This window comes from Lepidothrix coronata, unplaced genomic scaffold, assembly GCF_001604755.1.
Source record: "Lepidothrix coronata isolate B3197 unplaced genomic scaffold, Lepidothrix_coronata-1.0 Scaffold95, whole genome shotgun sequence".
Taxonomy (NCBI): Eukaryota; Metazoa; Chordata; class Aves; order Passeriformes; family Pipridae; genus Lepidothrix; species Lepidothrix coronata.
Genome location: NW_016690275.1, coordinates 1,400,142 through 1,414,625, shown reverse-complemented (window position 1 = coordinate 1,414,625; position 14,484 = coordinate 1,400,142). Strand labels below are relative to the sequence as shown.

Genomic DNA, 14,484 nt, shown 5'->3' with positions numbered 1-14,484 from the left:
TCAGGCAGAATTATTGAAAGGAGAGTTAGATTTCTTTAAATGTCTTCTCAAAAGATTGTTACAGCATTAATGAATTTATGTAAGTATTTAAATGGGTGAACTTAAAGAAGCAAACAGCTTAGATGGGGTTTGTTAAAGATTTACTAGTAAATGACTGCATTAATAATCCCCTTTATAGAAAGTTCTATCAGTGTTAAACATTGAGTTCAGAAAATTGAGGGTGTTGCTCTAGTTAAAATCGACCAGTTCTATGCCAGAGTGACTCTGGTAGACCTGGACAAAAAAATAAGCTGACTGTATCCGTTTCGTGTAGAGCAATTACAGGGTGCCACGTTCCAGCAAATCTATTCTGGCTCAAGTAAGTGCAAGAACTGTTAAAGAAGCCAGAGAAACATATGGAATTTGAACATGCAATATGTTCCTTCATTCCTGAAGAGCACAGAGTGGTTTGAACTAACCCAGTAAATAGATGAGAGAGAAAGATGTTGTGTGTCACAGGTGCAGACAGCTAAAAAAAGCTTCCTTTTGTACCAAAGTCCTGGCAAAAGATATGAGTTTTGTTTAACTACAATATCCTTGATTCAAAGTTTACCCCAGCAGGAACATCCAAGAATTAAAAAGTAGGTTGCTCAAAAGCTCATCATCATCAACTTATGAAACCAGAGTTACATAAAAATGTTATGGGCCAGAATTTCAACCGAAGGTAGCCATTACCTTTGAACTTGTCTGAATGCTCCCTTTCAGAGTTATTATGGAATACTACCCAAGCAGGCGCAACCTCAATTATAGAGACAACACAGAGCCAAGTGGCATTATGGCAAATCTTGGAAAACCTGAAAGGAAACTGCATCTGCTCAGCTTCAATGTAGTGATAACTTTTATTTCTTGTTTTAGACAGGGGTATTGAGAACCTCTGTTTGTAGTTCATTATTAACGTTGCATTCTAATTTTCACTCTCACTCCAACTCTAGCAACTCATTAGGATACTTCATCCCGACTGCTGCCAAACAGTAAGAACTTCAAGTCTTCCCAAATTAAGTTTATAGCTGGGGATTAATATTGGCTATTTGGTTGCCACAAGAGAAGATTCAGGTTGCAAAATTATTTTGACAGTCATAGCAAGTCACTGCTAGCCACCACCTTGCCTCTATTCCTCCTCCCCAAAATGAGGGGCACAGGTGTAATCACAGAGCACAGAGAAGTTGTACTATTCAGACCTCTCCCACTACTAGATGAAAATAGATGATGCATATGACCAGAAAGGTTGGACAATTTAGGTGTAAGGATTACACAGAAAAGTGATAAAGCCCACACAGATATTGTTACTTCCACACAGCTGGGTGCAGAGCAAGTCACCATATCCATCTCCTCTGCAAACACTGAAGTGCAGGAGGTATTTTGGAAAAAAAAACATTTGAAAGACTGCAACCTCCACAACTTCAAATGTAATTTTTATCAGGCTACAAATTATTTTCTCAGAAATTATGTGCTCTTATTTTCTTTAGAGATTATCTTGGTATTTCCAAACTACTATTATTTCAAAGTCTCTTTGAAACTACACAGCAGTACACTGCCCACACCAACCTGGAAACATTTTCATCAGAGTTTAAAAAAAAAATCTCTTCCAAGAAGCTGAACTGACACGTTTATTTCCTAGGACTCAGCTGAGCAAGATTGTTCAGGAGGTACTTAAGCAAGCACAAGTGTAACCCCAGAGAGTTCAACCAGAATAGCCACATCTACATTATATACACACTTGATTACCCTGCACAGAACCCTTTGATGCCTTTTTTACTCCAGTTTGCCTAGGTTCCAGAAACAATAAAATGTACAAGCTTCCCAAGTGACCTCTTGAAGACTTAAGGCAAAGGAACTAAACTTTGAGAAATATAGCACCTCTGAAACAGCTTATGCTTACAGGAGTAAGAAAAGTCAGTTACACACTACAGGACTGTAGCTGAAAAACAGTTCAAGATTATTTTCTTCATCTAGTTTAACCTTTTCAACTCAAGTTCCAATTTCACGCTATCAGAATGTATTTTATGGCTCTTTCCAGTTCTGGCCACACACAGTGCTACTTTAGAGGATATAACCATCCACTAACAGAAGAGAGGATATTAAAGCAAATAATGCTATAATTATATCTCTGGGAGTAATATATTCTACCGCAAGTTTATACCAGGAGGATCCTACAGAATACACCAGACTTTTATGTAATTTTTGGATTACTGCCCCCAACCCAAGCAAGCTAACCTACTAATCTAGTTTCAAGCATCAGTTATTGATAAGTGACCTTACTCAATGACCTTTCTCTTCTTTTAGCCTATTATCAAATTCATGTCAACCCTTAGCATTACAAATAGTTTGTGGGTAACATAAGAGTTGAGGAACCTAGTAACATTTCTGCAATTCTTAAATTTTTCTTCATGGGTCATGTCCTTCTTCCCTTTTATGTTACTCATAACTGACTTCACTGCTCTTGAGCAGAACTAAGAGAAGAATCAAATCAGCAAAGTTTTCCTGGGCCAGGAATCAATGGATTAGGATGAATGATTTTCAGCCTTTGCACCACGGTCATAATGTAACTGCAAAAAGTGAAGAGAGCTTTCCAACAATTTTCTTGGTTCACACTACTGTTGGAAAACTATGCAGGATAGACAAATTGGAAAAAAAATCAAAATCTACTAGGACGAGGTAAAATCTAAAAAAATCATAATGCATTAGAAAGCCAGTCTACTGGATTCCTCCTTATTTCTTCTTGCAAACTCTGCTGGACTGCAATCCCATATATTTCCCAGTGTTTGATTCCCTTTTCCTTCCTTCCTTTTGACTCCACAAGTCTCAGATTCTTCTACCACCTTAAATTTCCATAGAATAACACATTCATTGCCAGGAAGGCAGGCATGATAAATCCAGATTTGTTGCTGAGAACAAAAGAGAGTTTATTCAGAGAGAAAATGACAGGGAGAGACCAACTGGTAGGTGTTACCTTTACATTTATAAACCTGAAACTTCAAACTAAGTTCTGCATGCTCATGCACTGAGCTCTATCCAGACAACACTGAAGAAAGGTTCCTGCCTTGAACAAGCTGCAATTTAGAACACAACAAAGCTTTTTATCATGTGGTCTTCTCACAAAAACCTGCAAAGATTTCTGAAAGATCCTTGGTGAAATGGAGGCTGACTCTCTCCTTTGGGTATACAAAAGAATGGGGATGGGAGTTTTCTCTGAAATGAAAGTTCACTGGGAACTTTGTCTAAAGCCAGGGCTTCATTTTTCAGTGAGATCTCACTTTTAGAGAAAGTAGAGTATAAAGAATCTTGTTTAACTGTGATGATAGACAGGGTTTGGTCATCCGTCATTTTCTAAAGAACAAACAAATGAAAACACCTAAATTCTAGTTCTTATCAGGAACCAGAGCTCGTCTGAGCTGTCTCCACCTTTCTGGACCTGTACAACTGTCCATTAGGCCTGCCAGACACCAGACAAACCTGCCACTTCAATTCTTCGTAGTTAAGTAAACAGAGATGTATATTGTAATAAAAAAAAAAATCTGTGTCTTAGAGAAGAATAGAGGGCTGTTTCAGAATAAACAAATACCTGACATTATTCTTTACAGCATTAATCTTTTCCAAGACTTTGAAGTTTGACAGTGCTATTTCGCAAATCCCTAGGACGCTGCTTTACTGCTAGGTTAGAAACCTGATGTGGAGATGAAGAGGAAAAAAAGAGAAGGATCCCAAAACAGAGAAGAAATATTTTAGTCTGACTGGTGAGTATTTCTATTTCTTGCTGCCATGAATTTTCTGTATCTTGTAAAAACGGAGGGGATATGACAACTTCCAAAACAAGTGGAAACAACTCAATCCCAAATCTCTCGTTAAAAATCACCTTCTCTACTTGACTTTCCAGAGAAATCTTCCACATTTTCAGTGAGTTCAATAAAAGTTTGTATAAAGTGTAAGCTCATTTTTCAAGCTGTGGTTTGTCACCTCTGCATTTCTTAACAAATTTTCTCTTCCTTATTCTTTTCTATGTGGCAGTCTTATGACTTTTTAATTATGTCTCGGCCATCTAGCAGCACTGGCAAAAGGCAAAAGAATTCTTGTTAGAGCAAGTATACTCCCTCTTTCATGTGACATAGAAATGCTTACACTTCATTAACCTTTATTATAAACTAGTCACTGGAAAAGTTACTTTGCTAGAATCCACACTATGGTTTCACTCTACAAACCACGAAATGTCAGAATGCTAAATTACAGTGAAATACCGCTCACCTCCTTCTGAACCCGAGATTAATGACACGATGCGGAAGGGAATAGCAGTGCTACTAGAAGCATAACAGGTCACAATCGCTTCTAAAATAGCTCATCAAGAACAGGCAGCAAAACATCACAGATGGCTTCCAGAATTAAAGCCCCACTTCTCAACTTACCCATCACTGAGACATCATATTCAACCAGCAGAGTCGCCTCCTGCCCGCATTGTTTGAGAATACTCATAGCTTCAGCATGTGTTGTTCCCAACAGTCGGATCCCATCAACACTCAGCAGCCTGTCCCCAGGTTTGATTGTGCCCTCTCTGATGGGACATTAAAGGAATGATCTTTGTTAATATAAGAAAAATTGATTTGGAGATAATACCATCTTTATGCAAAGCAATTCTCTAGAACCCTCCCTGACATCCATCCCTCGTGCCTTAACACTTAACATTTATTTTGACAGTGAGAATGTTCAGAGGGCGCAGTGGAAAGGAAATTGCTTTAATTGGAAAGTCAGTGACTGGAAAACAGCTTACTACATAGCGAAATAATCAAGTCACATTAAATTGCAACTAAGTATAGCGTCTGCTCCAACATATGTTTGCTTTCTGCCTTGTCCACACAACTCTTTTTTCATACGTACACAAACATCTCTTCCTCCAATATTTTCTTAATAACAAACATGAGGTGCAAACACGAGTGCAGAAACAGATTGCAAAACATGAATGTCCATTCATTTTCTTTTAAAATATCTCTTACTTGGATAATTCCATTTTTCTTTTCTTCCTACCCAAAAATAATTTGGCTCTAAAGTATTACATAATCTATTCAGAATTATAATAGAAAATGAAGTACTAACACTGTCAGCTTAAGAATCATGGAGAAAAACAAGGATGATGGAGAGAAGAAAGCCATGGAACAAAAGAGAGGCTCTCTTGAAACATTTTCTTCTCAATTAACATTTCCAATGTCAAAAATGTCAACACAGGCTACAGAACATCAGTCTGCTTTACAGAAACTGCCCTTTGAGTTTCTTGAGTGTTTTAAGGACATGAGTGCCATTTTTGAAAATATAGTTTGGACACAGAAATAAAGTGAGATAAATATAAAATGGTATTACATACAAATATGTCCAAAACATAAATCTGTACACAGAAGTTGCCCAGGCAACGTTATGTGTGAACTCACATGCAGATATGTACAAATATCTTAACAGAATAATGCAACAACACTCAAACACAAGACAGTGTAAGAGAAAAAGATGGTAGTGTTAGAGTATAAAAAGCATAATTAAGAGCTACACCATTTGTCTGAAGGATGCAAAAAAATGTGCTCTGATCTATTGCAGGCATTTGTTCTAATTATTTTGGGTTAATTTTTGAAAGCATTTAATGAGAAAGTCTGATGTGCAAGATTCTAAATTAAAGTTCATACATACCATGGCACGCTGAGCCTCTGTGGTTGCCCATTACTGTTCTTGTTATTATTATTATTATTATTACAACAATTAAAGGCTAAAACATGAATTTCAAAGGACTGAGTTTGAATACATCTATTTCACTCCAAATCTTAACTTGTGTCCCAAATAATTCACCTTTCTCCATTTCTCTTTCACATGTACTACAGAGAAAGATGAAGTGTACCTGTCAGCAGGCCCTCCAGGTCTAACGCATGTTATTACAACAGGACGAGATTTATTTCTGTCATCATGTGCTCCACCTAGAAAGGAAAAAGTGAGAGAACATACACCTTCATTTTATGGCTTTTATGAAAGCTCATTTCCAAGAGGCAAACCTAAATCTTGCAGCATGAACCTTTACAGATGGGCTAAAAAGATCAAAAAATGGCCAAACTATTAATATCACCCTCCTCTGAATTTAAACTTAAATAAAATCAACTTAATCTATGTAGAGATGAATCTTTAAAAAACATTTCTATGGAGTGATTCTTAATAAACATATATTTTTTTCTTAGAACTTTTACTCTGCAAATCTGATCTCAGTGTGAACACTTACTGTTCTGTACTGTTTACAGCACAGAGAAAAAGAACACCCTTATTTTACGTATACTCAGAATGAGTGGCCGCTAGGGAATTCACGTATAATTAAAAAAAGGTTTTCCCTGAAGAAACTGATAATGCGTCATTGGGGTACATTATTTAACAGTTCTATATTTTCTTCTGTTCTCTTAAGTCAGTGATAATATTTTAGTTGTACAATTCAGACTATCATCATGATTAATCAGATTTCCTGCCTAATTTATACAAATACTACATGTAAATCTTTTTTAAGAAATATGACCTTTCTGCTGATTTCAGGTAGCAGAAGGTATGTAGCAGAATCTGGTCTTATGTGAAATGAAGTTTATCATGTTTTCTTCAAATAGTTTATTAATTAATGTTCTTCCATAATCAAAAATTAGAGCAGTTCATAAAAGCAGTACATGAAGGTATGGAAAAGGTAATACTTTGACTTTAAGAAACTTTAAGCCATAAATCCTTACGTATTTCTGAGTATCATAAAAAATTATCACTTTTTTGCTTATTTAGATAATACAAAGGGTTCAAACTCAACAGTAACTCACCTCTTATTACAAATCCAAAAGTGTTCCCCTCTTTATGTAAAGTAACTTCCACAGTTCTAAAGATGAGACTGGATCCTTGTACAGCTAAAAGAAAAACCAATAAAACAAAAAGAATCCAAAACTTAATTATTAGTATTTTTCTAATTATACATGCAGACTTACACCTTTTACAATTTAAGATAGATATTGGGTCATTAAATTCGAAAGACTGAATTACAAAACAGTCAGATGGAAGACTTGTAATTCAACACAACTCATCCTCTTTTTGAGAGAATGTTGGACCAGATATTTTGCAAAGTGCCAATGGTCTGGGAAAAGAGACATAGATGCATGTAACGGGTGAGGAATTTGAGTCTTACTGTTTAAATTATGGCATAATTTTGCTTTTCTTGTAGTTACAGAAGAGTGCTAGAAAATATGGAAATGCACAGTGAGAAAAAAATGGCAAATGAAATTCTTAGAGCTACCTATTAAGCTTGTTATTCAGCTATGAAAACATTTATTTTTATTGCATAAAGCAAAGACAATTGACATTTTGGGGGTGTATCTCTAATATTTCTAATCTCAGATTACTAAATTAAGATGCAAAATGTGTTTTGTATAATAAGGATTTTTCTTCTCTTTTTCAAAATGTAGCTCCCTCATCACTGGTGAGTGTAAGAATTCTTTGACTTCTAGTCTACTCAGTGTTTTCTCTGTAAGCACTAGAAGAGTGGTGCACAGCTGGATTAGGGGGTGAGAAGCCTAATGCACAGACCAATGCATTTGGGTGTGATAACCCACTTTGTAGAATTTGAAATCACTGCTGTTAAGAGACCAGCAGACAGTTTACTATTAGCTTTTACAGGAAAAACTTTGGCATGGCCTACGAACTCTCCTTTCTGAAGGGAGAAAGACAGTGGGCAAAATTACAGGCACTCACACTTCCCACCTTCCAGTCAAATACTGCAAACAGCACAACACACGGAGTTAAAAAAACCACCAAACCAACCCATCTCTATAAAATACATGCTCTGTGAGTAGCAGAACTAATGAAAACTTATGTTATTTAATGTTTTTGCCTGCAATAACCAGAGTTTCCCCGTCAGGACACCCTGAAGGGAAAATGGACACCACAGGCTACCCTGCATGTGCTGCCAGCCATGAAAGGTGCCAGAAGAGTGGTGCCCCCTCGGCACTGTGTGCCTCTCTCTCTGAGGACTCCCCTACTCAGGGACTTGCTCAAGTGTCTATTTCCAGGACATGTACTGTAATGTACTTTTTTTAAAGTTTTTCAATCCCAGTAAAAAAGTTACTGCAGGGACCCAGGAGAACCACACAGTGAAATCACATAAATCTCATTTCCTTAAGAAAGCAGATGAAATATGGCCCTTCCAAGCGCTGCTCTGTGCTGCAGTAATTCCTGCTACAGATTGAAGATCAGGACTGTGTTACTGAGTCCATGTGGTTGTTTCCTTTTCAACTAGAAAAACTTTACTGACTGAAAAGGACTGAATTATGGGGAGGAGTAGACAACTCTTGCCTTCATTCCTATCAACAGGAAGCGGCCTCGCGTGTAGCTCAAGATGAATCCGTGTTTCTTGCTCTGTTTGCTGTGGCCTGTAACCTCCACTGAGGACAGACAAAACCTACAGTTCAGCAGCAAGGACTGGTATGTAGCATCCTTCCACTTGGGCAACAGCCACGCAGGTGGCTGTCCTTCCACCCCAGCCTCAGCCTGGTACTGGAAAGAAGTCCTTAACCCTTACCAACAGCAAAAGGCAGGTGTGAGACAGGTAATCCTGTTTTAAACACTGAGGTGGCTCGTGCTGAAACTAGCTGCTGTGACCATTTCCAGGCATGGAAAGAAGCACTAGGGAGAGGGAGATTACCAGTGCTAAACCAAATTTAATTCATCATTATTAAATGACTGACATTTCCCCATGCTGAAACCATGATAGTCCTTTCTCTGAGGAGGCAACCATAACAACAGTAGAATTTCATTACATATGGGGGCCAGGAAGGAGATGCCAGGACTTCACCACATGACTTACCAGAAACCTTCTGTGTGTAACGAAAGCATTGTGTCTAGCCTGTTCACTAGAAGTTAATGGAAACAACTAGATTGCTAATTATCTCCATTATCTACCCAAGGACTTTCCAAGGACTTGTGTATTCCAAGTCCTTGGAAATTCCAAGGACTTAAAAAAAAGTTACAATTTGTACTGTAATTTAGCATGTCAAAATCCTGTTTCAGTGGACAAGAGTGGCACATATGCTAAAAGGGGATGAAACAAAAGGAAGCCCACTTGAATAAATGCAAACCAATTAATGCTGGTAAAACAAATACATCTGCAGCAAAGTAACTCAGAACTCGGCTAACTTCATTAACTCAGATTCTGTGTTTTAGAACATGAAGTTCTGTTACCACAAGCAAACACTAAACAGAACATTCAAAACATATTAAGATGGTTGTCAGGAGGTCATACAAACCACCAAATATGTAATTAGACTAACCCTCCAGCTGCTAGAAAGTTGTGGGGAGGTCATCATCTTCTAAATACTGAAGAGAGTGATGGATTTTTTGGCTTCTATTACAATGAAACTCGTTACTTAAGGGAGCATGAACTTCCTAGTTGACTCCAGATTTTTCTGGCCAAACACCAGCAAACTGCATCTTCTCCCCTCTAGTGAGCAGCATGAAGGAGCACACACCCTTTTAAAGGTGTGACTGATGCAGCTCCTTGGTGCCAGGAAGCCACCTGACACTCACTCCTTCACTTTAGGTCCCAGGTTTCCAACTCTCTGTTTCTCTAGCTTTCACTTCATTCCTGATAGACTCGATTCGCACTGATTTTCTCCTATAGACACACTGTTTTAGACATAAGCACATAAGAAATAGCAAAGCAGAGGCAAGGAAAACATTCAGTAGCATTCTGTGACTTTAGCGTCAGCATAAATTTATATTTTGAAGAAAATCCTGCTCAGTGAAAGCTCTTGTTTCAGTCACACAATTCTTGCAAGTTTATGTATCCTCATGGCCTACCCCTCTCTGGGTCTTCTGCTCTAGAAATGAAATGTTGCCTGAAAGTGACATCAGAAAAGACTGAAAAGTCCCAAAGGATGTTGTTTATCTGGGAGAGAGGAAGGGTGCTGCAAGTGAAGAGACACAAGGAAAAGGCAGAGGCAGAACTAGCAGATATTCACTAGTCTCATGTTAGAAGATCTTACTGTAACAAGAAGGATTTTCTTGCCACAGAATCTACCCAAACTGATTTCCAGTATTCAAAATTGCAAACAAGCAAACAAAAAAAATAAAATAGTGGAGATTGACAACTCTGCTCTGTCATTGGTGGGATTCATGCTTTTAAAACATCTGAAAGCATCCCCCTGTACTGCCATTTCTTTTCTACTGCTTCAAGACACTGCAATAAGCCACAGAAAAAAATAAAAATAGAACATAAAAACCCAATCATTACCAAAATGGCTGTCATCAACCATGCCCATCTCACTGCTGACAACATCTGCTATTCTGCATAGGTTTCAGTTTGCTCTGCGATTACTTACAGACTGGAGGCAGCTCATACTCCACTTCTAACACAACCCTTTCACCAACATTCTTGAGCAGGCTGATGATCTCATCATGGCGAAATTTGGTCAGGTTGATTCCATTCACAGATTTAATGTAGTCGCCTACATCCAGCTGGTCACTCCTAGGGAAAAGTATATATTACTTTCGTTAAAGACAGATCTTCTGGACCAAACTAAATCCTTTAAAAGTACCGTTTAGTGACGGTAAGAAATACTTTTTCCATTAATCTGGATTAAAATAAATTGAACTTTCTAACAGAAAGTGGCATTTTAAGATCATAATCCAATCTGTCTTGTTAAATACTAAAAGAAGAACATTGTTGCATTATTAATTTCTGAGGTACAAAACCAGCTATACAATAAAGCAGTTGGATGATGGGACTGGTTTGGACACAGGATCTGGGAAGTCATCTTCTTCATGTCCCTATCTTTCTCTCTCTCTCTTTGGGAAGTGTCCAAAACAGTGGTTGCCTTTGCAGTTAACATCACAGCTACAGGACACAGGCCACAGCCCAAAAGCATATGTTCTGCTTGGTTACTTGGAGTGCTTCAGCTCAACCTTTATATTTCAACTTGTCTCACTCATGAATAACAGCTTTTTCTTTCCACTGTAGTAGTAGCCAAGGTAGCTATGAATTTAGAGTTTTTAATCTTAAAACCAGCTGATGAACAGTTAAAAAAAATAAATAAATTACAGTAGGACTACCCTTAGTTTTTCCATTTTATTTTTTCCCTGCAGTACGTTATGCTACTTCTCCCAAATTTTTGTTCAAGGACAAAAAAATAGAGAAATAAAACATATATAATTTAGAATAAATATCATTAGTCTCATGATGACTTCCAAATATCTCATTGGTATTTCTAGTTTTTATCAAAGTAGCCTAGAGTAAAGAGGAGGACCAGCTGTTGCCATTTCCCTACGAGGTTCTCCAGTGTGATGGGCTGCCATTATAGATGCATCCAGTCACATATTTTTTAGTGACCTTTCTGATGTGGTACATATTTTCGAAGCAATCACATCTTATAATGCATTTTGTGGCTTGAGATGTGGTTACCTAGCAGCGATTCCTCCTTGGCGAAGGTTAGATACTCTTGGTTTCCCATCCTTGTCAATACCCCCCGATACTGTAAGCCCTAGGGTGGTGCCTTCTTTTTTCATTAATTCAACTATTGTTGAGCCCTTGAATTCCTCTGTTGAAAGAAAATTATTGACATTATTAAGATTTAAGTAATAGCACAGATGTTGCCTTTCTAATATGTCATCTACTTCCCTAGAAAATCATTCTGCGTTAATAAGAAATAACATGTACATCTGGAGATTCTTTATGTTACAATTCACAAGTACTGTGCGCAAAGGTCTGCATACAGATAAATCTTGAGACATATGATCTGTAAAAGGTTATTAAAAACCATACCAATATGCTGGTATCCTATATAGAGCCAATAAATACAAAGCCTGGCAATGCTTATAACTAAGGTACTTGTTTCGCATTTTAAGAAGGCTATCTTTTCTCATTTTCTGCTCTCTCCCTCTGACCTCTGTGTTTTATAAAGTACTTCAACTGAATAAACAGAAGGGTAAAAGATGCAAAGATATAACAAAACTATAATTTTAGATTCAGACTCATTTTGAGGCCACTAGTAGGTGTCAGTGTTAATAAAAACGATTGAACATAGCAAGAATCCAGACAGAAATATATCAGATCTTAACGGATTTATTCCTTATTCTTACACATATATAGTTCCACTATAACTCTCTGCAATCTCTGCAGAACAGGTACAAAGTAGGTGAAGGGCTTTCATAGTGGTAAGTATATATAAAATTTCCCTCACATGCTGTCTGAGACACCCTCTTCTGCAGTTTCTCCATTTAGCATAATTGGAAAATGCTAAGTTAATCCCACAGACATCAACAAATGAAGGTCACCTGCAACAAAAAGCCTCAAACTTTCAAAAAGAGATGCCTTTATTGTACATGGATGGATAAGATAATCTACATATGCACAGTTCCTGCAGGACTGCAACTGTTTGGAAAGCCACGAGGCAATCATATCTCATATCCACTGTTTTCAGTCAGAGGAGACCCATTAAAACCACCAGCTGCTCAGGTATTCTGGAAAAATGCACAAAATCCTAAAGATCCATTAAAATTCTAGAAGGACCATTCATCTTTCTGGTCCTTTTGAGTATCAATATGCAGCTTTCAGGTGAATTGGTCAGTTAAAAATATCATATTTGCATTGTAAATAAACAGTATGCCTGCACCGCACTAGAAGTTTGCTGTGCTGGCTTAAGATTTAAAGACTAAAATCCACCCAAAAAACAAGCGAGTTCCTTGTATATATTCAAATGTTCTTCAGTAAGATCTAGAAGTAGCACTATACAAACACCAGCAAGGCTCTTCCAAGATCTTTTCACATGACTGACAAGATGACCTAATACATTTTCACCTTTATATGAAGAATGGCTGCTCAGAACAAGAATTGCCAAACCTACCACCATCGCCTCTGTATTTGAGGAAATGGTGGCAGACAGAGGAAAGCATTCAGAAGAGCCTCCAGTCCTGGTGGACAGTCCTGTAATCCTTGGTAGTACTTTTAATGGAGTTAACTACTGAATCTTTTTCCAATGTAGAATCATGCCATGCAATGTTCCTGCTCCTTTCCAGGTGGCTGTCAGGCCATCTCCATTCTAGCTGATGATGATCCCACTTCAGTTATTCACATTTTTATCATTATACAGCATGATTTAAGTGCTTGGGCAAGAATTCTTCTATGCTTATAAAGCTTCTATTAAGACAAAATTCTGCAGTGTATTCAGTCAGCAGCATGGGTTGTCAGAAGCAGACAGCAGCATAGTTACCTGCTGCATTCTTCAACTTGGCTGACACCAAACCACCATTTGGGTACCATTTGGAAGCTGTTGAGATTCCACAATGTTTACTCACATCTGGCCTTCTTAAGAGCTCAGAAAGAACAGATGTGATTACCTGCATCTGAACATGCAGATATGTTACATAGCTGTAGAGAGGCCAAAATGCTGCTTTCAGTTTTATAAAAACCTGTAAGTATTCATAAGGATCACAAGAGTTAGACATGGTACTTATTGAAACCAAAATTACTGTATATTTATATATATACTGTATACTGTATATGTTGCATCATGCACCCATGATGAAACCTGACGAGCTTTGCTACTGAGCGACACATTACAGAGTTTACTCAATTGTGAGATCTGGAGTCAAAAGGAGAATTCTCCTCTCACTCCATCTCCCACACGGAATCCTTCCTTTTTACTTCTCAGTAGTGCAATCTGGTTCTCAGGAACCATTTAAGATTTTATTTTTTTTAATGAATATTTTGCCAGAATGTGTATGTGGAACATCAACAATGCATTGCACATGCCTAATCTTTTGCCACAGCACAATACTGTCATGTGCTTTGATCTTTTATATAGGTTCTGAGTTTTCAATCCAATTCTGGGAAATACTCTGCTGCCTGAAGTGACATGTGGAACAGATGATCCATGCAGTATTTTAAGCTGGCTAACAGTTTTACAATTCCCTTCAACTACTGATATGGAAAGTGATGACCAGGCTCCTTCCTGCTCACCATTCTGACAAATTTCTGTATACCTCTGCCAACAGAACAGCGACTTCTAGACACTTTTCCTTGGTAGGCAGAAAGGAAAGATGCACCAACACTGCAAGGGAAGTGTGGTGTGAAAGGCTCATTGCTAACTGACAGATAAGGTCATCTAGGCATGCACAGTATTTTCATTAGGTTTGTTGCTCTGAAGGATTTTGTAGCTTTTGTTGTACATAATCATATCAGGAAGAAATCAAACTACCTAAGCTGGTTTTGCTTATAAGAGACTGTTATCCCTGGAAGGGCTCTGAACCAGGTCCATTTGATACCCCTCTCTCTCTGGTTTTCATCTTTGCTTTCTTAAATCGCACATGATTACTGTTCTTATAATACTATATATTACATGTTTACTCATCTGCATTGCTTTGGCATTATTATTACAGACTAATCCCACTGGAGTATTATTGAAATGCCCAATATCA

At 37.8% G+C, this 14,484-nt stretch overlaps 1 protein-coding gene across 11 annotated transcripts in view; it reads right to left on the bottom strand.

Annotated features, from left to right (window-relative positions):
- The window catches only part of GRIP1 (glutamate receptor interacting protein 1), a 323,893-nt gene that overhangs the window by 74,337 nt on the left and 235,072 nt on the right, over positions 1-14,484 (bottom strand). For all 11 annotated transcript variants that reach the window (XM_017822141.1, XM_017822145.1, XM_017822147.1 and 8 more), the window contains exons 3-7: positions 11,471-11,606; positions 10,392-10,537; positions 6,846-6,929; positions 5,906-5,981; positions 4,437-4,582 (exon numbers count right to left, since the gene is read on the bottom strand). In XM_017822141.1, the coding sequence (XP_017677630.1) occupies positions 4,437-4,582; positions 5,906-5,981; positions 6,846-6,929; positions 10,392-10,537; positions 11,471-11,606 (588 nt within the window). The remainder of the gene's footprint in view (positions 1-4,436; positions 4,583-5,905; positions 5,982-6,845; positions 6,930-10,391; positions 10,538-11,470; positions 11,607-14,484) is intronic.